At 34.7% G+C, this 27,272-nt stretch overlaps 3 protein-coding genes and 2 long non-coding RNA genes across 12 annotated transcripts; 3 read left to right on the top strand and 2 right to left on the bottom strand.

Moving 5' to 3' along the window:
• Positions 1-659: 659 nt before the first annotated feature.
• LOC117933537 (protein SHORTAGE IN CHIASMATA 1) lies at positions 660-14,705 on the top strand. 6 transcript variants are annotated; one of them, XM_034854941.1, is made up of 10 exons: positions 660-993; positions 2,177-2,263; positions 2,373-2,444; positions 3,305-5,313; positions 5,707-5,914; positions 7,100-7,585; positions 8,282-9,958; positions 10,040-10,195; positions 10,275-10,352; positions 14,613-14,705. In XM_034854941.1, exons 1-8 carry the CDS (start codon positions 661-663, stop codon positions 10,127-10,129), a joined length of 4,962 nt encoding a protein of 1,653 aa, XP_034710832.1. In that variant the 5' UTR covers position 660; the 3' UTR covers positions 10,130-10,195; positions 10,275-10,352; positions 14,613-14,705. The 6 variants fall into 6 exon arrangements, with proteins under 6 accessions (XP_034710832.1, XP_034710831.1, XP_034710830.1 ...); XM_034854940.1 differs by lacking the exon at positions 14,613-14,705 and adding an exon at positions 14,285-14,369; XM_034854939.1 differs by lacking the exon at positions 14,613-14,705 and having other exon boundaries at positions 10,275-10,602.
• On the bottom strand, positions 11,007-16,007 carry LOC117933539 (myosin-3-like). 3 transcript variants are annotated; one of them, XM_034854947.1, is made up of 9 exons: positions 15,992-16,007; positions 15,550-15,752; positions 15,147-15,347; positions 14,938-15,060; positions 14,785-14,822; positions 14,576-14,681; positions 12,258-14,474; positions 11,662-11,807; positions 11,007-11,548 (listed from the first exon to the last, which is right to left on the bottom strand). In XM_034854947.1, exons 2-9 carry the CDS (start codon positions 15,625-15,627, stop codon positions 11,302-11,304), a joined length of 3,156 nt encoding a protein of 1,051 aa, XP_034710838.1. In that variant the 5' UTR covers positions 15,628-15,752; positions 15,992-16,007; the 3' UTR covers positions 11,007-11,301. The 3 variants fall into 3 exon arrangements, with proteins under 3 accessions (XP_034710838.1, XP_034710837.1, XP_034710836.1); XM_034854946.1 differs by lacking the exon at positions 15,992-16,007 and adding an exon at positions 15,849-15,978; XM_034854945.1 differs by lacking the exon at positions 15,992-16,007 and having other exon boundaries at positions 15,550-15,978.
• On the top strand, positions 14,712-18,184 carry LOC117933540. The gene is made up of 4 exons (XR_004654307.1): positions 14,712-14,859; positions 14,955-15,164; positions 15,247-15,383; positions 17,891-18,184. It is a non-coding gene; the product is annotated as an uncharacterized LOC117933540 (long non-coding RNA).
• Positions 18,185-20,466: 2,282 nt separating this feature from the next.
• LOC117934134 lies at positions 20,467-21,231 on the bottom strand. Its single transcript, XR_004654424.1, has 2 exons — positions 21,172-21,231; positions 20,467-20,705 (listed from the first exon to the last, which is right to left on the bottom strand). It is a non-coding gene; the product is annotated as an uncharacterized LOC117934134 (long non-coding RNA).
• An 80-nt stretch (positions 21,232-21,311) lies between these two features.
• On the top strand, positions 21,312-24,253 carry LOC117934133 (transmembrane ascorbate ferrireductase 1). Its single transcript, XM_034855769.1, has 4 exons — positions 21,312-21,537; positions 23,310-23,358; positions 23,442-23,641; positions 23,723-24,253. Exons 1-4 carry the CDS (start codon positions 21,394-21,396, stop codon positions 24,020-24,022), a joined length of 693 nt encoding a protein of 230 aa, XP_034711660.1. The 5' UTR covers positions 21,312-21,393; the 3' UTR covers positions 24,023-24,253.
• Positions 24,254-27,272: the final 3,019 nt, after the last annotated feature.

The following is a 27,272-nucleotide window of genomic DNA, read 5'->3' as shown; positions in this document are numbered from 1 at the left end:
ATTTTTAAATATTTAATAAAATTAAAATGTTTAAAAATAAATAATTTAATATATAATACTAAGTAGTATTTAATTTATAATTAAAAAAAAAAACAAACATCTCCTATATTTGAACATGTTTTTAACAAACATTTCTAACATAAAAAAAACATGATCAATAAATTTTGAAAATAATTTTTAGATAATAATTAAAAAAAAAAAAAGCGCAAACGTCAAACGTGACAGAAAATCACTGGCAGATGGGGTCCAGATATCATATGGGTGCTGTACTGTCATTGCCATGAGTCCCATGTACCGCTCGCATAGAAGAAAGAAGGGTTATGATATGGTACCGAAAAGCACTTTTCATTTTTTTATTTTTTTTTCTTTTGAATGGTTGAGATTTAATATCTTTCATCCAACGGCTACAAAAAATCTGAGGAATGGTACCTCCCTCAGCACCATAGAATTTTCCAAGAAAGAATCATAGCAATCAGGGTCAAGAGGAGTCAGTCAGGTCGTAGAAAAATATCACTGTATTTGCTTTTCGTCTCCAGAAATTCAAAAAAACCGTGGGACCCTACAACCCCCGCGCACTCTAGCACATGCGACTCCCTCCAGGTCCTATAAATAGAAACCAATCCAAATCCGCCTACTCATTTCCTCCACTGAATACATGCCATGCGAACTCGATTCCTCACCACCAACTATTTCACTCCCTCTGCTTCATCATCCTCGTCGTCATCCAGAGCCCCAGAAACCCTAACTTTCCTCCACCTCCCAGTTTCGCATCCTCCTCCTCCCACTCTCTGCAACTTTGAAGACATCCTCTGCTCATCCTTCCACTCCGTCCTCTCCTTCTCTCTCGCAATCGACAGGTTGCCGATCGACGCTGCCCTTTCTAGACTTTTTTCGGATGTTCTTCCTCAGATCATTGAGGGCGGAGTCTCAGGTTTCACTTATGATGAGCGGAGGAGTTTCATGGCCGGAGGTGCTGAGATTCGGTCTTTGGAGGTACAATAAAAGGAGTGAGACTCCGTTCGGGTGCTGAGAAACGGAGGAGAGGAAAAGAAACTGAAATTTTAAATAATATGTGAATTTTATGTTTGATGTCATCGAATAATGTTCTGAAAGTAGTATTTTGCCTCTTGCGTCTTAATTAGTTTTCGTCAAACCTGTTAATGCTTACTCTGAGATTTTGGTCAATACTGAAATCAAATGCGACAATGGCGCTCCTTGTGTTTTCTTTGAAAAATGTAGAAAAAGAAGAGAAACAAAAAAAATTGAAACTCGATGGGTTTGATCAAATACAGGTTTCAGTTGCTTCTTTCCTTTTCTTTTTAATCATCCTTCTAAATCTTTAGTTAATTGTGTCTTCATGTTTGACAACATGACTAATTGTATCTTGATATTCGACAACATGACTAAATATGTATCAAAAATTTATTGAAGTATTTGAAATGAAAATTTCTCTAGCATTTGGTTTGATATGTTGAAAGATTCTTTAGATAAGAAATGGAGTTTCACTTCTAGAAGCATTGGAATTCAAATTTCTGAGGCAACTATATTTCCTGTTTAGTGCTATATAGTTGTGAACCGGATTTCCATTTTGCTTTTGTTCTTAGACGTAATTTTTTTTTCCTTACGAAATTTCAGTTGATTATGCTAAGATTTGAAAATGGCAAAAAATTATGGATAGGAATTTACAGTTGTGAAAGTATTGGATACAATGCTCAAAGATAAGACTGGAAGGAGCGTTGTTTTCTTTTCCTTCTTTTCTCAGCAATCAAATAGGGGACTACTGATCCCATCTACGTTTCTCTTTCTTCCTGATTCCTGGAAGTCTCTCCTTGAGTATGTATTTGCTAACATTAGCTAAAAGTTTACTGCAATAGGAAATTTCTTGCTAGTGCTTGATCTGATTCTTCAAGGATTGAAGTTCTGCTGGAAAGGGAATTTTTAGATGAAGGATTCTGAACAGCTCTGATTTTGCTCATTGGATTTTCTTTTGCTGTTTTTTGCAATTTCTAGAAAGAAGCTGACGCCTCTGATGAGGAAAGGGAGGTGGAGAGTCACAGAAAGTTGGGATCCAAAATCCTGGAGATTGAATTTCCAGGAGTGGAATACCTACATTAAATGATAGATTTTTTTCTTTGTTTTATTCTTCATCTTTACAGACCATTCAATGTCATTGCAGGAGGGAAATAAAATCACCATTGATGATGGGGATGAAAACAAGTTTCAAATAGTACAATTTGACACACCAGAGCTAGATATGTTGTTGGTAAAGTTCTTGTTATATTTAAACAAGGATGTGCACACAAACTTCTTCTGTATATTTTTTGAAAAACATGTGCTCTGTGTTATATCTTGTTTGTTATTTCATTGTGCAGGAAAATGCTTGGTTATTTGAAAATGAGGAGATGCAAATTCCCCTTGAAGTTCCAGACATTGAAAATAATCTGGTCAAAATCTAAAAACCCTTTATATTATATAAATTATATGTTACTAAAAGATATATTTAAATCCATTTTTTTTTTCAACTGACACATAGCAACAAGAATTTTATTTTCTAATTTTTTTTTTGCTTTGAGAATGGGGGTTAGTCTCTGTTTTAATTTTGGTGTTCCAAAAAGTTGAATTTAGCTGGAAAATAGAACCACATTTAGCAGTTGAGGGAAGCACTTTTGTGGCAGACCCCACTTATAGGCTTTGTGTTTGTTTGTCTGTGCATTTATTGCAATCTGGCTTTAAATTGTCTTCGAAAAGTTGGTAATGAGTTTTTCATAGGACTTTCATGAATCAGAACCATTGAGAAACTCTACTTGTATCCTTCAAGGTAAAATTTTCAGTTATCATTGTGCCATTTATTGCCTTTACATTTTAAATATGGTATGAGAACCAAAGATAAAAAATACCTTCTTATATTTAACAAATCACAGCCAAAACTTCAATTCCTATTATTAGTATTATTATTGTTATTTTGGTTTTGTCCCCCATGATGGCCTTTTTTTGTAAGTATCCTACTTGCACAGAAGGCTGGAGATAACTGGATGGATGACAAGAAAATAAAAAAATGGGTAATATTTTTATAAGAACTATTGTTCAAGTACTTTCAGGAGTTAGCTTTTTTTTTTTTTTTTTTTTGTTCCTTTAAAAAAATGTGTAATTGGATTGTTGTTGCTAGATCCCATGGTCCATTTGTCACATTTTAAAACAACACAGTTCTTACAGGTCTTTTAGTTGCCCTTTTCCTTGTATCCTTATGATCTTAAAAGTTATAAGCTGTTATTGGTTTGATAACAAGCATAGGTCTTTCTTTCAGGATATGCTCAAACCAGGGCTTAAAATGCAATATCCTCATGTAGTTCTAGAATCAGTTTATTCAGTTGAAGATATTACTGTGAATTACCCTATGGATCAAAAGACTTATATGTTGGAAGATGCCAGTTCTATTCAGGAGCAAATTCACTGTTGTCATAGCACATTTCCTCTTTTAGAAGTGGATGAGACAAATTTGGGAATTTCAACAACTCTTTCGGTGGATGATGAACTTCTTTTACATTTTGAAAACATTAAATCCCATTGTTGGACTCAAAAAGAAGACCTGATGGTTGATGGCAAGGAGCTTTTGGGTTCTATGGAAATTATGCTAGAATATTTTTCAGGTCATTGTTCATCAAAGCAGTGCCTCAAATATGAGTTGACTAGCCAAAATTTGTTCCTAGAAATGGATATTTTTATGAGCACTTTGGAGAATTCACATTTTGAAGGGAACTCAGAATTTCTTCCCAGGATATCAGATAACTTTTCTTTCTCATCACTAAGCCCAATTCATTTTCAGGAATTCCAGATCCTTGATACGGATTCATCTCAGTTTTTGGAAGTTTTTTCCATGTTACAAACAGACGATGAACCAGGAGCATGTGGACAGTTGTTCATGGAACATATGAATGTAAAGAATTTTCATGAATTGATTGTTAGTCATGAGCTAGCTCTTGTTGATGACACATTCAAGGCACTTCCTGTACCTGGTTTTGCTGATCATGAAAAGATAATGTCAGTCCATGCCATTGTTGAGGAAATACTAGCAGAGCTAAAGTCGCAGCCTTTATCGGCATCTGATGGGATATATTTGGATTGGCATCTTTTGGAGGAAGATAAATGCAACTCTGTTATTTATTCCACTTATCGGAAGATGTTTGAGGGGATAGATAGTTACAGTATTGATTCAGATCTGAAAACTGTTGATTGTGGGATGCTTGTATTTGATTTTGTCTTCTCAGGTGACACCTCAAATATGGAAGATATAGAAGAAAGCAAGGAATCACTCAACATGCTCTCTGGTGGAAACTCAATGCTTAATGGGCATCTCATTGGAGGCACTTCAAGTAAGTTGTTGGATATTGGACGTCGAAAAGCCGGGGATGAAGAACTATCTTCTCACACTACTGCAGAGAAAGTTTCATCATTATTCAAATCTTTGTATCAGTTCAGTGATCTTGAGTTTTTCTTAAATCCTCAGAAAGCTACTGGTAGAGCAAATATTGAACCTGCCATCAAGGACATTGATAACAAGGCTGCAATTCCCATGGTTTCATCCAGTGACCAAATTGCAGTATGTGCTTCCACTGAAGTACAATTTCAGAAGTGGGATATTAAGTTTTACCAGGTTAAGTTGTCTGACAATATTGTGGCCATCATTAGTATCTTGCAAAAGAACTATCTAACCATATTGGAGAATAATACAGAGCTGAAAAAGATGCTTGATTTATTTCTAGATGCAGACAGTTATCAATTGCTCAGGCTTCCAAAAGAGAGGTTGATGGACTGCATTAAGAAACTATGTTCACAGCAAAGCCCTTTGGCTCATGGAGATGAAAGCATAATGACATTGGTCACATTGTATGCAATTAAGCAGATGGCTTGGTACTTGTGTTTCTATGGCATCCACACAACTCATCTATATTTAGACAAGTTATATCAAAACCTGGAATATTTGAAATGTAGATTAAGCTTGCTTCAGTCATTGATTGAAGATGCACATGAGAAGGCTGACAAAGAAATAACTAGATCACACCCCTCACTATCTGTCATCCAGGGAATTTTGCAGTCGAATGCTGCTACAGGAAATTTGAAAGTATTGATTGTGGCTGAGCAAGTTTTCTGGTTGTCTTTGAAGAAGTTGTTGACTTCCATGAGAATATCATTCAATGAGCTACAAAATTTTCACATGCATAATAAGAATCATCCAGATGCCTGTGAGAGTAATGAATTCACAGATGGTAAAATAGATGATCTGTTGCATTCAGATTGCTTAATAGCAAGCCAAGAGTAAGTTCTGGTCTCATATGGTATGCTTTCTCTTGGAATTCTACCAGCAAGAAACGCATATTATCTGCCTAATGCAATTTCTACTCTTTTTCTCTTGACCAAGAAATGCCAATCACAAAACCAAAACCTACATGTACAATTCAAACTCTGTGAAATTACCTGCCAAAACTGGATACAAAATCCTTTTCATAGTGATCATGGATTTAACAGGACACTCAATGACATTCAGTGAGATATAGGGTTTCTTTAGTCTAGAATATCAATTTCTTATATCATTATTCATCAGTTTTGCTATCATCACCAAACTGTCCACGGTTGCTTCAGGGGAACATTTTAGGTTCTAGTCATTATAAACCGTAAACAAAAATTTCTAACTATTCCTTTATCCTGAAGGCACATATCTGCATCATTTCCATTTAACAAATTCGGCATCATCTTGGAGTATGGAGGTTCTCATGTCTCATCTAGAATATCCACTATTTCGCCAAAGTTAGCTGGTTTGCCTTGTCTTTACCGTTTAAAGATGGATCTGGAGGACTTCAGTATTCCCAAAGCACTTTGTGAGGGGTTTGATATGCCTCAGAATGTTGGAATTACAATGGTCAGTAACAGTCTCTTTCCTAAATGTTTAAGTGCAACTGTTCCTGATAGATTACATGCTTGCCTTAGTCGATTGGTTTTAAATTATTAGTAGTTCATCTTTATTCATAATCTTGATGCACAAAATTGGGTGTAATTGTCATCATAACAGACAGATATATAATGCTTTTCTAGTTGAACCCAGATAGATATCCTGGCATCAGCAGCATGTTTCATTTATTTCCTGGTGATAATCATTTTTTCCAAAATTTGGTGGGTTTAATAGGCCTGTCTGTGTGCACCTATCTGTTAAAAAATGGTGAATCCAAAAAAAGAGTTTATTAATGCTAGACAAATTAAATAAAAGGAAGAAAATACTAAGTAAACCAGGGAAAGTTTATCGCACTTGGAATTCATTGGTTTTAATGACATGCCTATTGCCTCACATGTGTGCTACCTTGGTAAGGGGAAAAATTAATCAAGTATACACTGATGTAGAATATGTTTGCAAGTACAATGCTTATGCCTTTTCCTATGGCTTAATTTTGATGTGGGAGGGAGTTGTCAGATCATCACTATTCAGTCCTCTCTCCCAATATCCTCCCTTTTCACTGAAGCTACCAATCAAGTTGCCCTTGTAATAATTGTTTTTCTTTATGTAGCATTACAAAACTATTGTTTATAACATAGGATTGGAATTTTATTGCAAGTAGAAAACCCTTGCAATTGAATAATAGCATTTAATAGCAGTTTATAAGAGATTGAAGAGGGGAAAACTTTCCTTCAGGTATGCCACGTTGGAGGTAGAAGGTCACTGTTTAAGAAACAAGTTGTGTCTTGTGAGCTTCTTACTTCTTACAAGAGAGGCTGAAGAAACTTGCTTCAGGCAGTTTTGTTGGGAGGGGGAAGTGCGACTCTTCCAATAACAAGAGAAGAAGTTAGCTTGAGACAAGGACTGGCATGACATTTAAATCTAATGGTTTTGTTGAGTATACAAAAAATTACAGATTTATTCTGTTAGGTTCCTAGTGGTTGAAACTATTCTGTAAGCTTGATTTTCTATCTCTTCATTCATGATGGTTCATGGTTGTAAATTAGTTGTCTATATTTATTTCATAGCTTGTCGCTGTTCATTTTTGTTTCCTTATCAGTTTGCAAGCATATTATAGAATCCCTAACTATCATGCTGGCATTTATGATATTCTAGGAAGGTATGATCCAATCCATTGGGGCCCTGCATGGACATATCAATGACCAGAAATCTAAGAATAAAGTAGAAGATCTTGTAGCTGTAAATGAAGTAGATGCTTGGTGTATGCCTCTGCCTGTTTCTCGTGAGCAATCTATTATGGAATTTCTGCATAGTCAGCCAAGCATGCCATCTTTTCCTGGCACAGTCATTGTTGTGAACACTCAAAATTTTGACAAGGAAATGTTGATATCCAGGAGAAGCACTTACCAAAGAATTCTTGCCATGGAGAAAGAAGGAACACAAGTTGTGGAACGTGATTCAAGTCTGCCTGTAGATGTTATAATTAGTGCTGATATTTGCTTAGTGTGGTATGATTGCAGCAACATTGGGAAGAAAGCTACTACTCTAGATGAAGCTTCTTCATGCTTGCCTTTGTGTGTTGAGGATATTGCAACAAACGTATTGACATTGCTGAGTTTTACTTTCAGCGGCTGCATTCTGGTAAATGCATGACCTATGCCACCAAAAATGTACTGCATTACTTTGTGTCTCAAGCAATTATATAGAGAGAACAATGCAATCTTAGAAAAGAAAAAAATCCAAATTCCTTGCATTAGTTATGAGGTTCTTGTGATGCTTTGAATCAACAAGCTCTCAGCTGTGGCAAAAGAATCCTTGCATTTAATCTTGTTGATATGCTGGGGCAAAATATATGTTACCACTGTTAAAATTTTTCGTAATTAGTCAAATATGAATCACAATGCTAAATCTACTGTCTTCTTTATGTATAAGAGTACTTCTAGTAATTGATCCAGGACAGTTTTTGGGCACAAACTGAAAATGGTTCAAGAAGTGGGACCTCATGGTTCTAAGTTGCATGCAAAAGGCATTGGCTCTTACTGGCCTTTACTGGTCATGTTTTTCTTTCGTGCAGTCTTCTTGAGTTATAACAGGTTCATTTGGATTTTAAAGTTTGTTATGATTGACAGTATAGTTGACTATGGGAGAAGAATCCAACTTATACTGAAATCAGTTTTGATTAATTTCATCTGTTTCTGAATACTTGATGATTTGTCAGGTTTTGATAGGAAAGAATTTCTGATTTTGGTGGAAGTATTTAATTTTTGTGCTAGCTTGCAGGAGAGCGGAGACTTATTTATGAATTTGGTGAGTGAATTTTTTTTTTTTCATAATCAGGTTTTTGAGGGAGAAATCAACTTCCTTGCTGCCATAATGGAATCATCAGATGGACTCTATGCTGCTGCGGCCAGTCTGGGAATTGATCTACAGCTCTTCTGTTCCTATTCATCTGAATTGACTGATGAAATCATATTGAGCTGTGTCGGATATGCCACTGAGTTAACTAGATGCCTATATACTAAAATGCCTGAATCAGAAACCCTTGCAGAGTCATTTCTTACTAAATTCCCTTCAATTAATCCTCTCACAGCTCATGCAATACTGTCTTCTGGTGGCATGCTTGTTGAGTTCCTAGAATGGTCACATGAGCGTCGGATCCAAGCAATCCAGAAATATCGTGTTCCTGATGAAAGTGTTACTTTATTAAGTGCTCTATGCAGATATGGAGAGAGGGAGGATTCTAAATCTGGAATTACAGAGTGCTCATCTTCAGTATCTTCCGCTCCTGACTCGGAAAATTTTCACTATAAGATAGAGTCCGAAAGAAAGAAACTGAAGTGCATTGGGAGTCCTTCCAAAAATGATATACTCAGGGATGGCTTCTTGAACTTTGAGTCACTAAACCAATTTACAAATTTCACAGATTTTGGTTTAAATACTTCTCGGGTTTCCAAGCAGTATGGAGATTCTTGGATGTCAAATGGTCCAGAGATGTTAGATGGCATAAAACATTCCAGTTCATCTTTGAACAATAAATGGTTTGGCCCAAAACAGGGATTAGAAATGGCTACAATGAAGAATCCTTCCACATTACTCAAGCCGAATGATTCTCAGGTGTTAAAAGGTAGTGAGATGCTATATGAGGTTAAAAAGCCTGGCTTATCCTTAAATGATAAGCTGTTGGGTGAAAGACGAGGATCAGATGCAGCTACAAGGGACTGGCATAACAATAATAACCCAGAGGATCTTCACAAGGACTTTAAGGGTGAAGTTATTGACCTCAATGATAGTTTCTTAATTGGTGAGGACTTTTCTTCTATTGCTAAGTCTTTAAGGTTTTCACCTTTGGTTCTTGAGCTGGAAGAAGATCCTGCAGCAGGAAAATCAAAAACTTCGAGAAGATTGTCATTTAGCAACAGCAGTCATCCTACATTTCCTACAGCTGCTGAGATAAACTCTAATTCTGATATCTGGACTACTCTTAAAGATCAAAAGCAAAGTTTGGGGAAAGGGATTGTTGAATTTGAAGATACAGAGTTTGGCAAGGGTGACCTGCCTATGAAACACCAAAAACAACTCTTAGAGGGTTCAATGCATAGATCTGCAAAAGATTTCTGTGGGCCATCATTCCAAGAGAAGGACACACATTATGGTGGAACACCACTCTCTAATGCTCTTAATTCAGTTCATCTGCAACAGGGATCACCCTGGACCATAGAATTTCTTAATAGAGTCAGGGAGAAAAGCAAATTGCGTCAGCAGTCCCTTCCTTGTGATAGATCTGGCCCTTGTTTTGAGTATTCTGATAACATATCAAAAGTTTCAAAGAGAAAAAGTCCATCTATTCTTGAATTTTACAAGTACCAAGGGGGCAGCAGCCGCAGCACATCCAAGAAAGTATCAGAACAAAAGGGGCAGAAGAGGCCTTTTCAACCATCTCGCTCATACAAGAAAGGAAATGCTTCAGCCTCCTCATGTCCAACATGGACTCCCATTGATAAGAGAGCCAGACAGGTGTGTGTTAATTAAACTCCCATTTAGTCTTATATGACAATTCTTTTTATACTTGAATTCTTAACACTTAGTCAACTGCAGACTCTATCTTTTGCAACAAATGGAAGTGGAAGACAAACTAAGCTGGTCTGGGTTGATGGAAATGCTCAGTGTCTGAACAAGAGATTTTGAGATCAAAAAAGGGCATGAAGTATTGGTGGAACACATAGAGTTTAGGATCATTGAATGAAGTCACAGGTGGGTTCTAAAGTTTTATACATGAATGGGATCTGATTAAGTATTGAAAATTGAATTAACTTGGGCTTACTTTATGCAGCTGAGAGAGACATTTGGTAGAGACATGGATTTTATGCAACCTTTATCTCAAGCTTGAATATTTACTTGGGTTTTGTTGGTAAGTTCCAATAGATATGTATCCTATGTTTGGATCCCTAATGCTCTACTTGGACAAAAATATTGTTTGTGGCCAAGCTGCTAACACCTATAAATGGAAGTAATCAAGCTTGAGTTTAATATCTTGATTGGACATTATATTGCACACACTCTGTTTGCGTGTATGTACATGTGTGTTATGATGTGGTGAAGGTTTACCTTAGTTTTGAGATCCATTCATTGAGAAAGTGTCAAAGATTTAAGGACCAAAAGCTGAGATTTTCATTTGGCATTGATATCATCAGAACTTTATACTGTATTTACATTTTTGTTTTAAAGGCAAAACAGATTTCTGAAATCAGATAATCTTTTTGATATCCAACCTACACAATGTTGCCCATGGGCTATGGTTGATGAAGATGTAAACATCATTAAGAATGCCTTATAGAGTAAGAAACCATTTTGGAGCTGATTCTCAGTTGAAGGCCTTTGCAAATTTTGAAAGTTTTTCACTTGTGTTTTCAATCCATTTCAAGATTTGGTTTTTCAGCATTTTAAACAATTTGTTACTTGCGCATTTTGACAAAATTCCAAATCTAGTGTTTTGCTTATTTTTTTCAGTCTAAAGTTGATATTAAAAGCCAAAACATAAAAACAAGAAAGAAAATACTAAGGCTTGCATGAATGGAACACAATATCTTGATAATAAGCATAATACATTTTTCATGTTAAGCTTCATTGGCTTGAGAAACTTGGATCCACTATCTATGGAAGCACATTCAACTTGATTAATTATTTTGCTGCCTCCTAAAGGGGAGATGAAAAACAAAATCACAATGAAAGAATTGATATTATGTACATGCTATATTTTTTTTGGACCAAATCCAATTATTAGGTTACACATGGATCTGCTGCCATGCAAATCCATCTGCTTCACATATGTGTGTTGCTGTTCTTGGCCTGGAGCATTTTTAGCTTTTCTTACCATTCTTGAGGTTCCGTACAGTCATCACAAGCTGTTGCCTTTCACCTTCAACTTCTGCAAATTTGAGACTTATCTCTGAGTATCTCTCTCGCATTTCTTTAAGCTCCCCTTCCATGGATTTGTTCCTTTCCTTAAGCAATGCCACTTCAGCTAACAATTCAGTGAGATTACTCTCATCATTGGTATGGAAAATGGAGACGGTCATCTCTTTCTCTGAGTAAGTTTCTACATGTCTGTGAAAACACAATGAAACAAATAAGTCAAGAGGTGTGGATTTAAATTCAAATTTTTGTGAAGGTACAATAAAATGATATAAAGTAGGAACTTGTAATTCATGTAACCTTACCTTTGAACTGATGTTGTGCCCATTTCATTTTGGACTGACAGGCATACCATTGATTTCATCCCGGGATTTAACAAATCTTCCCCTGTATTTTCTCCTTCTTCATGCTGACTAGCAAGCGCTGTAACATTCCCAGCTTCTCTGGCCTCCTGTGACTCAAACACAAAAAATTAGAGAAATTTTTGTTTGCTATTGGAGTCTGGACAGGATTGAAAGTAAATCTTAGAAATGGTTAAATGAAGATCCAGATTGCACCATTTGACCTTAAACTTTAGGGAGTTCTCTTTAGGGTTTAACGTAACAATGACCTATTAGTTATGATAAATTTTTATGAGTTATACAAATATCTTTATGCTCATCCAAGTATGAAAAGAGGCGTTTTAATCTTTGATTTCGACCTTAAAAATATTAAGGTTAGTAGGCTGATGATATATTCAGAGATAATTTCTTTCTATTGATAAATCTGTTAATACATATTGAAAGATTGTTCATAGTTCGTCTGTGTGGAGGAATCAAAATAATAGTTTTATCAAGTGCCTGAGAGGCTGGTATATCTATATTAGTTGATGCAAGATGAATATTATCAATAAGTTACTAACCTTTTGAAATTGTTCTTCACAAATTGTTGTCCTATGATTGAGTTGTTCCATTGTGGTGGCAGTCGCTTGTGTTCCATCTGATAATGTAGCTTGTCCATTGTTATCCTTGCCTATATTCTCTGTAACAGCAACAACCTCTTCTTTCTTCTCTAGGTCACCCTTCAATTGAAATACTTGTTGCATGAGGTTTTCCTTCTCTAGCACTTCTTGAAACAAGAGGTTTTTCAACTCACTGTACTGAGGTTTAAGGTTGTCTAGTTCTGATTGCAAGCTCCCAATCAATGTCTCATTGTCATCCTTCATACAAGTCATTGTATGTAAATCCTCCTGTACTTTCTCTGCTTCCTTCATCACCGAAGCAAATTTTCTTTCCAATTCTGCTTTTTCTTCATCCTGTCTTTTTATCAGTCTTTCTGTTTCACCAATTGCTGTCTTCATTTGTTCCATCTCATCTCTAAACTTTTCTTTCTCTTCCACCTGTTCTGAGAGGGTTTTCTTCTCACTTGTGATCCTTTCTATCTCAGCTCTGAGCATTTGGATCTCTGCAAAGGAAGCCTCATGTTTTTCTCCCTCCTGTTTTTCTGCATATTCAAGTTGCTTGGGCTTCTCGTCAAGATCCAATGTCATCTTCTCTATTTGTTTTGTTTTCAAATCTACTTCGTTTGACAGCTCTTGCAGTTTTACATCATACTGATCTTTAATTAATCCAATCTCCTCATTGGCTTTCTGGAGCATCTCTTCCAGAATTCTTTTCTGCACACGCAAATCATTAGCTTCTGTCACTGCTTTCATGGCCACCTTCTCGTTCTCATCAAACTTAGATGTCATTTCCACAGAAATCCTTCTAAATTCCTCTTGAAGCCTCTCAGCTGATTGAGCATTATTCCACCTTGTCTTTCTCAAGGTCTCCTCTGCTCGGATAGCCCTCTGTTCCTGTTCAATTTTGGCACGTGTCATGGCTTCCAAATCATCTTCAAAACCCTGTGCCTGCTTCTCCAATTCTTTCTCCAAGCTCTTAACCTGCATCTGAAGTTCATTAACAGCATTGGAAGATTCTGAGAGTTCTTGTGCCTGCTTCTTGATTTCTTTCTCTAGTCTCTCCACCTGGGATTCAAGTTCTTTAATGGTAGCCAATGAAGCTGAGAGTTCATTTTGTATCTTCATTAGTTCTTGCTTCTGGTATTGCTCCAAAGTTGAGATATTTTGCTTTTCCTGTTTTAGAATTTCATTGTCCAATGCAAGCTGTGCCATACACATCTCTAGCTCTTCCCTGTCTTTCCTGTGCTCCTCTATTTCACCGTGCAGGTCTGTCATCTTTTTCTGTAAGACGTCAACTTCCTTGGCATTGATATGCTCCTCAACCAGCTCCTCCAGTGCCTCTTGGTCTTCATTCTTGTTCATTTTCAGTATGGAAATTTTTGCCTCAACATCATCACTTTTCTCTCTGTTTTCTATATCACCGAAAAGCTGAAATATTTCCTTATTCCTTGGTTCCAACATTTCCTCAAGGTCTCTCACAGCAATAATCAACTCAGAGTTTGAGTCTTGAGTCTTCTGCAGTTGTAACCGAAGATTCCTATTTAAATCCTTTTCATAGTCCAGCTCTTTCCTCATTTCTTCCAGAAGGACCCTTGAAGCTTCCCTCTCAAATGTTAACCTGTCTGAGAGTTCTTCATCATTGATACATTTCTTCATGGATTTGAGTTGTTCACATTCTTCTTCAAGTGCATCTCTCTCCTCTTTTAGACCAACAATTTTTCTTGTTAGATCTTGTCCCCTTTTACACTCCTTCGCAATCTGTTTCCGAAGAGACTGCAATTCCAGTTCTGATAATTCTGCTTGCCTCAACAAGTTAAAATTTTCACTTTTGAGTTTTTCAGTAGTACTGTCCGAATCCTCTTTGAAACCTCCTGGAAAGTTGTCTTCTGCACTGTTTGTCGAGTCGTTCATGCTGCCATCTGAAGCAGAACCAACAGAAAAATCTGTATTTGATCTCCAATGCATACGATCTTTTCTTGTGGTGGCAGCAATTGTTCCCTCTTGAGGCCTGGAGCTCTGTCTGAGTGGTGATAGAAGGCTGTTAGGATTCCGATGAGTAGTAGCATTCTTCAATCCAAGATCTTGTGCTGTTGGAGTTAATGTAGCATAAGAGCCACAATTTACTCTGAAGTTTTTGTTTTCACCATTCTGAGACGTGATTCTATCAAGGTCCTCATCCTGTGGTGCAATCAAGAATCAGTTCGATGATTGCTTCGTAGGAAAACCAAAACAGGTAAATAGAACTATGGCCGCTTAGTTTCTAAAATTTGAAACCTTACGTCAGTTAAATTATATTGGTTTCTGTCTGTTTTGCAGTTGACAATTTGGCTCTGGGATCTCCTATGTTGGGATTTAGTTGCTTGACTTCCTTTTTCTTCAACACCTCTGCAGTGCTCTCGCAAAAAAAAAACAGGCAAGTTCACATTATTTTGTTATAGAAAGGGAAAAAAGTGAATAGATGGAACCAAACATCAATGCTAATACTCACCTTTGATTAGCAACTCCTTGCGTATTCTGGATTGTGACCTGACTCGATAGTTTCATATACGAAGAATCTCATCAGGTGATTGTGTTGAAATTAATTAATTTTTGAAATTGAAAAATGAGATATTTATTTTCAAGGTATTGAGAGAGAACTTACATGTAAAATTGCACCAGAGTTGAGAGTCTGAAGGGGCAGAGACACAGTCAGCGGTTCAGTAGCCTCTTCATAGTCTGCAAAGTTAATTGAAGCTTCTCCCAGAATACCTGTTTTGGATGATCCCTGCCAGAGGATAAAATTTGGAAACAGCTCAACAGAAATCCAATCAAAAAATGAAGAACAGAGTGAGAAGTTGGGATAATTCTTACAGTTGAAACAATGAAACGGTAAATTTTCTCATGGATTATCCCTGTTTTCTTCTCCTTGATTAACTTCACCGTTTCATAGATTGGATTTTCCCATGTACAGGTTCCTTCCCTGACTGCAGCTTTCTCCAACCTCACAGTTGGCTTCCCAACATCCTCTGGAATCAAAGATATCATCAAGAGATTTCCTCGTGACTCTGGCACCTGAAAATGATGCAAGGTATTCAGGTATAAAACCAGGTGAGTTTGTCTCCATAGATCTTGAATTACTCACTAACATTGTCTACTTTTTCATGAGAATTTCTTAGTGCAATTGTTTGCTGGTTTAAGCTGAACTAGAACAAACCCATTACAAATATAGAAGGAAAAGTGATAATTTGCTTATACTTTATGAAAACACTACTACCTGTGTAGCCTGAAACTGCAATTTGAATACAGCTTTGATCTTGATCTTTTCGCTTCTCCATCTCGCTGACTTAAACATCTCTGCTGCTCAACTTGAACCTTTTCTGTTGTCACAAAATCTGCATCTTAAGTCCCAATCACCTCACTGGAACCTTGGCAAATAATGCCGGAAATTTGGATTTGCTCAATGACAGATTTAGTGTTCTAGCAGTTGGAATAAAAACAAAAAAAACAAAAAAAATAGTTTCTTCACAACTGTGATGCAGAATAATCCAAAGGCAAGGAAAAGCTCTGTTAAACCTCACTGCTAGGTGTAGAGAAGATGTTGGGGTTTCAATGAGAAGTGATGATGTCTAACTTTAGGTGAAAAAATAAATCGATGAACCATATGCGGCAAGAAAAAAATAAAGAAGCTTCAGTACTAGTTTAATAGAAATCTGTACATTAGGAGGCAAGTACTGCCGAGCTTTAAATTATGTAAGAAACCTCAGTACCCAACATAAATGTAATCTTTACTTCATCGCCCAAAACAGTGCTTTTGTTTTTAGGTCAAAATCCTTGGGTCCTGTGACAAGTCCCTCCTTTTCCCTGGAAAGAACGAATTCATCATTGCCTCTTATCCATACTATATAAGTTCATCATGTAGACAAGTAAGATTAGGTAGTGTGCTTGCACATTATGTATGGAGTATACTTCGGTCTTAAGAGCATAGTTTACAAGATATGCTAACTAATCATTCATTGATAAAGAAACATGCCAGCGGAGATGGAAAAAGGATATGAAAAGTAGTATTGTAAAGGCTGGGTTTTGGTTGGTTGCATTTAATTCATTGGTGTCAGTTGAGTGGGATAGTGGGCCAAGGGGCATGTAACTTCCACAAATTTGCCTAGCTAATTACAGCTTCATCGTGTCCCTTCTGATAGTGCAATATACACATGGGTATTACTTTCTGTCCATGATTGGGATGCCTTTCTGGCAATCAAAGCACCCAGCAAAAGTGCTCTGTAAATGAGCCCCCTTTCTCCATCCTTTTAACAACCTTGTTCTTTTCTTTTCAATGCCCTCAAAACTTAGCTGATTTCCAATTCCTTGTTTTTTTCTTCTCCGAAGAATGAGGAAGAAGATATACTTTGTGTCATTTAGAATCCTACTTACATAATTAGGTTTCTTTGGGAGTAATTCTAGTTAAAACCTTTTCTTTGACACACTTTTGTTAGTAGCATTTTCATTAGAATTGCTTTAAAGAGAATCATTTTATAACGAAATACTTTTATATGTTCGAAAGTATTTCTAATTTTTCTAACTTTAGGCTGCATTTTCATATTATGAAAAAAAATAGAGGAAAAAGGAAAAGACAGAAGAGTGATTCCCACGTGACATGGCCCTCTAGAAATCCAACATGGAAAAAAAAGGTCTCAATTCTTATAATAATTTTTCAATTGCATACAAATGCTTATTTTTTTGTTACTTATAGCAACTTGGAAGAAGGCTCTCCACTTGATTTTTTGCTCACCAAAGTCCTCAGGGGAATCATTTAAAATTATATGACATTGGTTAAAAATGGTGGTTCAAGAAATTGGATTCCAACCACATTTCACAAGCTTGTTAGGTGTCATCCTTCAAATATACATATTAATCACGTGCCCTTGTCAGTCGCCACATTGGTGTTCGCGTGACTCTATAATGTTTTTCTATCTTTAGGTTCAAAACTAGAAGTCTAGAACGACCTCACACTTCTCAAAATTGTAGAGCCTTTGGTTGACTTAAAACTTTTCATCACCTCACTAGCCCCGAAATCTTTTCATCACCTCACTTGACCCGAAATTTATGGGTGTTTGTTTTTTTGATTGGGTAGATAAAACTAAAATATTTGATTTTTATTATTTAATTAAAATTAATTTGTCGTGAACATAATTAAAATGAATATATTAATAATAAATTCACTTTAATTATATTAGATAATATTAATAAATTATTTTTAATTAAATATAAAAAGTCAAATATTTTATTTTTTCTGTTCAGTCAGAAAATAAACACTACCTAACTAATTTGATATTCATGAATGATTTTTAAATATTTCATTTCTTTTTTATTCTCCATTTTTAAGTACATGATCCCTTTTTCAGAATAAAAAATGGTTGTGAAATTTTTTTTTCAAAAGAATATTTGGTGGACTCTCGCATTATTTATTCTACAAGTCTGTCTTTATTTTTTAAATGTTTTTTAATTATAAAAACAGTACTGAACCTTCCTTTCATTTGTTGCAATTAATCATATGATCTTTGAGATCTGGCTCCAATATCTCTGTAATTAATTCATTATGATCTTCTGCCTCCTTCCAGGCTACTTACTGATGGAGAAATTTTGGACCCACTGCACGGAAATGGGCCACTCATGGACCCTGAATTTGGCCCATTACATTCAGTAGTCCCACCTACTGTTGGACGCTTTAATTTGGGACCACAACACAAGCGGCCCATCATCGTTTGCGGCCTTGATAGTACAAAAGTGAGTGGTTCTGCAATCTACACATTTACAAGTATCCGGGGTTAAGGCTCATTTGGATAGCTTTTGTTTTTCCTTCACCTATGCCCAAACTCATCATTTTCAAATAAGCAAAATTTGATTTTTTTTTTTAATTTTCTTAAACATGAAACAATTTTGCACATAAGCCCAAAAAAACACCTCTGTGGAAAGCAATATTTTCCTAACTTTTAATAAAATTATTCAAATTTGTTTTTATTAAAATTAAAAAGAAATTTTGAATTCTTAAAAACAGATCCAAACAAAGCAGAAATTTCCTTATCAAATAAAGGTTTAAATTTAGAGTAGGTTGAGTAACAGCTATTATCATAAAGAAGACGTACAATTTTCCTCTATGGATACAAAAATAATAATTAATAAGAATGAAAAGCTTTAATTCGTGCTCGATATTTTTTAGAATTTTTTTTTCTCGTTATTAATTAAATACTTCAGAATTAATTATCATGTGCAAACATTATTCGTTTTAAGTTTTTTTAATATTTATTTATTTTTTAAAACACGTTGGCCTATTTTGGAAATACAATTGATTTCATCATCAATATTTTTGAGAATTTTTTTCTCCTTATCAATTGAATACTTTAGAATCAATTATCATACGCAGATATTATTTACCATGCATTCTTTAATATTTTTATTTTTTAAAACATGTTGACATATTTTTTAAATACAAACTTCTTGCTACTTCTTTTTAATTGAGGTGAGATACTACTTATTTACGTTTAAGTGGTGTTTGTTTTTTAAATTTAGTTTTTTTTATTTAACTAAAAGTAATATTTTAATATTAATCGATATAATTAAATTAAATTTATTAATAATAATTTTACTTTAATTATATTGGTTAAAATTAATAGATTACTTTTAAATTAAAAAAATAAATAATTTACCTTTTTTTATTCAACTAAAAAACAAATTGAGAAAGTGGGGAAACTTATGGTAGAAACATGACTGAAAACCGAGAGACTCACGAGATGGAGCCCCCACTCGAGTTCACATACTCCGATGGGATTCATTCTACAACAATCTCCCAACCCCTTAACAACCCCTCCAATTTTGAAAGAAAAAAAAAAGCAGCATGCTAACAATTGTGATACTCATTATGATATGACGCACAATACTTAAAATTATTATATAAATTTAACAATTCTCAAGATAATAATAAAAAGTAATTTATAGAATATTGAAAAATGAGATGAAAGAGACAAAAAGATCTAATGACACAAGATGGGGAAAAATAGGCAATGGAAAGAAACTTATTTGATAAGCTGACAAAGGAAAGCTGATCTTCATCCAACTTTCTATTTGAATGAATCCTAAATCATCTCAGTTTTTTTCCTTCCATAAAAAATTGAAAATTCTAAAAACCAATCTCCAATTAATTCCCTGTATGAGTTTCCTTCTCTGTTAATATAAATTACTTATTTTAGTACTATTCTTTCTCTTCCAAATCCATTCTTTGTAACATAAAGTTGACAAAACGAAACATAGGATCACATTTAATGTTTTCTTTTTCTATTTTCGCCAACTTTTCCATCTATTCCTAGGTGATGATTGGACCCACCTTTCAATTTCCTAAACATCTCCTTTTTGTTTGACTTTAAACAGAAGAATTCATCAATTTTTAATAGAAAATATTATCTCATTTTAGAAAATGCTTATCCATTAATAATTCCCGAATTTTCATGTTTGGGTTTTTGAGAGACGCTTACAAGTTCAATTTTCCCAACGTTATCAAGCCAAGAATTCTTTTTTATGTTTGGTTCCGAAAAATACTAAAGAAAGAAAAATAATTTTAAAAAAAATAATTTTTTTACGTTTGATTGTTTTATAAAAAAAAAATCAAATATAATTAAAATTAATTAAAAATTTATATATTTTTAAATTATTTAATTTTTAAATTGATGAGTTAAAATAAATAAAATGAGTTTGAAGTAACAAAAAAATAATTTATCAACTTTTAACCTATTTTTTTAATTTTTCTTCACTTTTTTTTTTCTTCTACTTTTCTTTTATATTTTATTTTCCTTACATTTTCTTTCTAATTTTCTAAAACCAAACATAGAGTTAAAGTTAGTATAGAATATATATTTTTTTCATGAATTTTAATAGAAATATATTTCCATATCATTTTTCTTTCTTTTCTCCACTAAAAATATTTTGAAAACTTTAATTATATTAAAAAAAAAGATGTATTTTAAAAATAAATAAATATTCTAATTTTGTATAGTTTATTTCATTGAAAAATACCTTTTTTTCTTATTATTTACACGTGTTAAAATAAAAATTAAAAAAATTTAAATTATGCTACTTTTATTTTAACTATGGATACAGTCGAGACAAAATAAGATGATACCCGAGTGAATTTTAGTCCACAGACTCCATAATTTTAAGTTGAAATTTCAACCTCCGGTCAAAAGGTAACATCGAGCTGTGAGAGGGAATGCACGGTAACCCCCCAGTGATTCTAACTTTCTAAGATCCACAACGTGGTATCACACGTGACATCACCCGTAACTCTACACCCCCCATTCAATTTCTCTTCATCAACCTCGGAAACGACGTCGTATTATTACCTACTTCCCTCAGTTTTTGCTTCTGATTGAGTCCGAAAATTGCCTGTAAAAATTAATTTTTAATTTAGTACAAAATATAAAAAATCAAATATAATTAAGATTAATTAAAAATTCATATACTTTAAAATTATTCAACTTTTATAAAGAAAAACATAAATTTAAAGAAATGTATAGTAATAATAATTTATTAATTCTAAAACTATTTTTTAATTTTTAATTTTTTTTTCTTTTTTTTGTTCTATTTTTTATTTTTTGTATTTTTAAAAAAATTTCAAAAACACATCGGAGAAATAACAAATCACGTTTTAATTTACAAAATAAGTGACATGGAAAATAAGATACACATGGAAATTTGGATTTCAACTTATTAATATTATTACTATGTTTAACTTTTAAGTCACCAATTATATTATTTAATTCCTCGTGACTGAATTAAATTAAAGGGAAGCGTAAATTAGGTAGAGGAAGACACGCGACGCGGGTAGTACCACGTGGCTAAGAAAACCCACCATATCATTCGGCGCCACGTGGCGCAGACCCAGTTGAGATCGGAATCTCAGATCAACGGTCCAGATGGCAAAGAATGGCAAGTCGGGTTAGAAACGCATAAAATATAAATCCAAAACAAAAATCTTGATTTCATTCTCATTAGATCCTCTATCTCCCTCTCCCCCTGCTTCCTTCCTTCCTTCCAAAGCTTTCGACAGAAACGGTAGGAAAAAAAGAGAGAGATGGCCATCGGAGGAAAGGCAGTGCCCTTAAGCTTTGTGGCACATGCCCTAGCGGTTGCAGGAGCGGTTATGGTGCTGGTCTGGTGCATCTACTTCCTGGGCGGCCTCGCCTGGGAAGCCACCAACAAGGCTCTCATCTTCAACGTAAGAGCCTCCTTCCTTCTCTTCCCAATATATTCTTATCAGATTTGATTTAGGTTTTTCAATGGTTTTCCTGTGCTCTCATGGCTGCTAGCTAGGGCTTTGCTAATATCCTCCGCCTTATGACCTATTTACATCGATTCTGTCGGCCCTTTTTTGCCCTTTCCTTTTCAAAAGTCCCTTCGAGTTGGTCTTTGTAACTTTCTTTATTCCCTCTTTGTTTTCACTTTATTTGACGGTGAGGTTGGCACTCATAGCCATTACCAAATAGTAGTTCTAGGAAGGCTATAATCCTAAGTGGGTGGGGTTAAAAACTGATGGATGTTGCCTGGCTTGATCCTTCCGATGCTCCGCCACTAGTCTTTCCACGTCTACCACCACACGTCTCCCACCACCTACCCTTCTCTTTTCCAGACAAATAAATAAAAGAAAAAAAAAGTCTTTTTCTTTCTAGGGTTTTGAAAAATTGCCTCGTCTTTTTCGAAATATCATGACCTTTTTCCCTATGCTTTGATATTTGAGGTTACTTAGAAATTAGTCTTAGGAGTTGATATTCATTTCACATGCACCGGTAACATGATGTTGTGTCCGTACGAGAGAAATGTTAGAATATTGATTTATTTAATTATAATTTTCAAATGTTTACTTGAATAATTTATTTTTAAATTTATTTTTAATTTTTTTTAACACTTAAAAAATAGACTAAAAATATTTTTCTCTTCTAGTTGTAATGTAGGAATTTTATTTTTTAAATTTAGAAAGAAATGTAGGAAAAATTAGTCAAACTATCTTATCTTATCGTACAAAGAGGAAAATTGTTAGGAAAAAAGCAGGGTGCAGGCAGGACATGTAAGCTTATCTATTTTGGAGTCATCCGAGTTGAATATGTGGTGTGAAATGAGAGGGAGGAGACGTATATTGTTGTCTTGATCATTTTTGTTTTCGTCCTCATAAAAATGCCTTTTCCCTTTCATGTCCAAGTTGCTTTTGTCCTTTTATTCGTTTCCATTTGCTTAAAATATTTCACTCTCCATGTATCTAAAATCTTTATCTACTCTTTAGTGAAAATGTCTACAATAAATTTCTATTATTTGAAACAAATTTAAAATATTTTCAAGTGTTTTGAGAAACAATTATAAACATAAAAAATTAAATTATTTATAAAATCTCTTATGCTAAAATATATTTGGTTTACGGATCGGTATAAGAAAAAGAATAACAAATCATGTTTTATTTATGTTCGATCAAATGTGGGATGTGATAATATTAAAATATTTTTAAAATATGTATTTCCTATTTAATGAAATATGATAACATTCATAACTCTGAGGGGATACTTCGATTGGTTTGGCTTTGAGTTTGCTCTTCAATAGTCACCAGTTTGAGTCTTTTTAAAGCCATCGGAAGGTTTATCCGATTGCGTGGACATCCACAGTTATCCAAAAAAAAAAAAAAAATGATAACATTCATATTTTATTGTATTCTACCTTGTGCCAAAAACATGGCCTACAAGATTTGGAGTTTTTCAAGTTTATCTATCACCCCCTTTAAAGGGGAGGGCTGGCTACAACCCTTTCTTTTGGGCCAGGCTGATCTTATTGGGCTCTTATACCCAAATACATGATTGAGGTCTTATCGAGGTGGGCTTTAATATGCCAAATTGGGCCTTCAATTAGGTTGGATTGGGGTGGATCAAGCCCATTGCATGACAACATTCAAATTCTTTGCTCCCAGGCTATTATGAAAATCTAATTTTTTTTTTTTTTCTCACACAGCTTCATCCAGTTCTGATGCTAATTGGCTTAGTTATCATAGGAGGCCAAGGTAATCAAACTATATATAATTTCATCAATAAACTGAAAAATTACTACAAAATCTGAACTCAGTTTTTCTTTTTCAAACTGAAGCTATCATGAGTTATAAATCCCTTCCATTGAGAAAAGAGGTGAAGAAGGTCATACATCTCGTCCTCCATGCCATCGCATTGATCCTCGGGATCATCGGTATCTATGCTGCCTTCAAAAACCATAACGAGAGTGGTATCGCCAATCTATACAGCCTCCACTCCTGGCTTGGAATCGTCCTTATCTCCCTCTATGGCATTCAGGTACAACCCCTACACTACATCACTTCACTTGGTGGCTGTTTATCATTGAGTCTCTAAGCTTTTTTGGTATGTAATTTGCAGTGGATATACGGGTTTTTAGTATTCTTCTACCCAGGAGGCACGCTTGGTCTGAGAAGTGCGTCGTTGCCATGGCACGTACTGTTTGGGCTACTGGTGTATGTGCTGGTAGTTGGTAACGCTGAGCTAGGGTTTTTAGAGAAGCTGACGTTCCTTGAGAGTTCGGGTCTGGCTAAGTATGGGGCAGAGGCCTTGCTGGTGAACTTCACTGCTATTGTTACCATATTGTATGGTGTTTTTGTAGTGATGACTGCTCTTTCTCAGCCGCCGCCGGAAGAGGACTACGGTTACTCGGCTATATAGGGTAGCTGGTGGTCGGAGAAAGTATGATGTACTGGTCTCTATGATTTGTATTTGACAATTTGTAACGTGGGAGTAAGATTTGTGTATGTGATTATTTTTAATGGTAGCAAAAAATGTAGTGATTGGCCTGCTGCTTGGGGAAAACAGACTATTATGTTTAGCATAAAAGCGAGTAAGGGCATGTTTGGAATATTGGACTAGAATGAAAATGAGCATCATTTTCCTTCATTATTCTAGGTGGATTGTTTTTTCAAAATGTTAATAGCACTACTAATAGGACTTAAAAATTTGTTGAAATGGAAATGTTTTTGATTTTTCGCACTAAAAACATTCTCTAAGTCGGTCCATTAAGGCAATTGAGCTGCAAGTGGTGCCTGGGCTTCGTCCTGTCAGTTTGATTGGGGTGACTTTAGATGGGTTTCATCCCGCCTTGCAACTTAACTTTGGTAATATTGGGCTTGGATTGTGGGCCCGTTAACTCTGTCCTGCCTGAAACCATAAGGCCCAATTTGGTTTGTGAGCTCAGGTTCTCGGATGAGCCTGGCAAGGAGTGTTGGTGGGCGGCATAGCTGCGTTGTGAACAAAAGCAAGCGCAATGCTAACGGCCCACTAAGATGAGTTCAAAAACAAAATGCTCTTAAAGAATACATTAATCGATTGTAATATTTATGAGGCCCCAAACGGCATCCATTTAATACATATCTAAGCTAATAGCTTGAGCGTGTTGATTGGATGAGGGAAGTTGGTGAGGTTGGCCACCTTCTACGGTTCCACCCCAAGGTGTATTTAAAGACATAAAATAGCTAGTGTGGGGACCCTCCATGTGTTAGTCTAGGTGTCACTTCCAACCGAGCACTGTTCGGATTCTTTCATCCAGACTAGGACCAATTCATTTGGTCACAGATTGGAAGGGGCCTTCCCCTACGTAGATAGACAACAAGTAAGATTGGACTCCTCGAACAGACGAAACCACCAATCAGCCTTCAAGGCCTACTGCTTTGCGTAATCATTCACATCTGGCATGGGAATGATCGATTGGACCTTTCTCAACCTTCAAGTCCATGTCAATTAATTACCGCACACAACCTCATACCTCAAGCAAATTGAAGGGACATGCAATTGCACGGTTAAACATCATAACATATCTTCTGACGGCACCTAAAACTATAATGATTGCTCTGCCACCTACATGATAGTTATTATTACAAAGAAGATCAAAATACTTAATTAACACTACAATGGCTTTCTCATGAACACTATAAAAACCCTCCTCAAGCACAAACAAGGCACGCATGCATAAGCTTACTTATTCTTTCCTTGAAAAAGTTTAAACTATCTTTGCATAACTTAAGCTTTGGAGATGTGTGCCCGGAACATATGTTCGAACATCTTTGTGTAGGGAAGAAACTCACCCAATCTCCTCAATGATGGACTAGAGTTCTAAGAGGCACAACGTAGGGAGGAAGGCTATCTATACCCTGTTAATTTAGACTTGACTCTAGTTGACCTTGCATCAACCGCTAGAGCAGAAGAGCAAACCATACATGTAAATAAAGACTCCTTCCTATTAGCTAGTATGGCTCCTTTAGGTGAAGGACTCATAATTTTCTAGAAAAATGAGATGTGTTTTTGGGACCAAACATAACCTAAGGTTTTGTTTGGTTTCGAAAAGTTTTAAGGAAATAAATAAAAAAATGTTAAGCAAAAATAATTTTTTTTTATAGTTGGTTTCATTATAAAAAGATATAAAATAAAATATAATTAAAATTAGTTAGGAATTTATGTATTTTAAAATTATTTAATTTTTATATAATTTTAAAAAATAAGTAAAATAAATTTTAAAAACATATAAAAATAATTTATAAACTTTTAATCTATTTTTTATTTTTCTTTCACTTTTCCTTTTTAATTTTTTTCTTTTATATTTTTCGCTAACCAAACATGGTGTAATGATTTTCCTATTTTATAAAAAAATTAATTACAAATATATTTTATATTATATTATTTTAATGAAAAAATATACAACAAATGTCAATGTTTTTTTCCTAAAATTTGTAACATTCCACGTGACACGTTGCTCCAGACTCGTACACACAAAACGAAGGATGAATCCAGAATGTGGAGGACCCCAAAATTTACTCTCTTCCAGGGTTGCACCCTCCTTTCCAATTTGGTATCCAAGACGAAGCAAAAAAAAAAGGAGGACGCCTTGACAGCTGGTAGTGTAGATTCCACAAATTTACTTTAAATTCGGTGTGGTCCAATGATCACGTCACACAACGCCGCAGAATCTTGTATCTGAAGAAACGAAAAAAATAGCGGCGGTCCACATCCTGCCCTTGTTTCTTTGGCGCTCTCAGAGCGGCCGACAATCCCTACAATTCTTGTCGGCCGAGTTTTATGTAAACTAGGCGATTACAATTCCTGACTCGCCACGTAATTCGACGATTACATGAAGTCATGAGGTAATCAAGCTCGGCCATTTGTCCGTTCTTAAACAAAAACGCCCTTACAAAATATTTTGTATTTTTTTTTCCTTAAAATACTACTCCAAAGTCCAACCTATTTTAATACAAAGAAGTAGATTTTAAGGCTGAATCAACATGAGTAAGGTGGCATTAGGATGCCTTTATTTTAATACATTTTAATTTTTTTTACAAATAATAAATATTTATAATAAAATACTGATTTTTAAAATTTGTCTTAAAAAAAAAACGTGTTAAAAAATTGCGCTTTCTTAAATTTAATTTTTTTTATTTTAGTTTTTAGTGATATAAGGAAAATTTTTACTTTTTTTTTTCTTTTCATAAAAATTATTATTATTTTTTATTTTTAAAATCAAAATATTGGAAGTGTTATTAATTCAAAATTTCTTAAATCCATTTTGATGATAATAAAATAAAGAATTTGCATTTCTATTTTTTTTCCTTAAAATTTTGGAGAGATTTAATTGAATTGTTTTTAAAAATTCTTAAGGAGAAGGTTCATTGCAAAGAAAACGAAAAAAAATAAAAATAAAAAATAAAAGTGCAAGAGAAGACATTTTAAAGATGGGTATAGAATGGGTTTTCTTGTAAGGTTTAGTAAAAGTTTAATTAATGAGAATAAATATACTTTAAAATTTTATTATTTTCAACAAAGAAGAACCAAATATTTAAAAAGACCTTTTAAAGAACTCATTATATATTATTGATGAATTTTTATGGAAAAGAAGTTTTAATTCATACAATGTGAAAATAACATATTTTAA

This window comes from Vitis riparia, chromosome 16, assembly GCF_004353265.1.
Source record: "Vitis riparia cultivar Riparia Gloire de Montpellier isolate 1030 chromosome 16, EGFV_Vit.rip_1.0, whole genome shotgun sequence".
NCBI classification, from domain to species: domain Eukaryota; kingdom Viridiplantae; phylum Streptophyta; class Magnoliopsida; order Vitales; family Vitaceae; genus Vitis; species Vitis riparia.
This window is presented reverse-complemented; position numbering and strand designations above follow the sequence as displayed.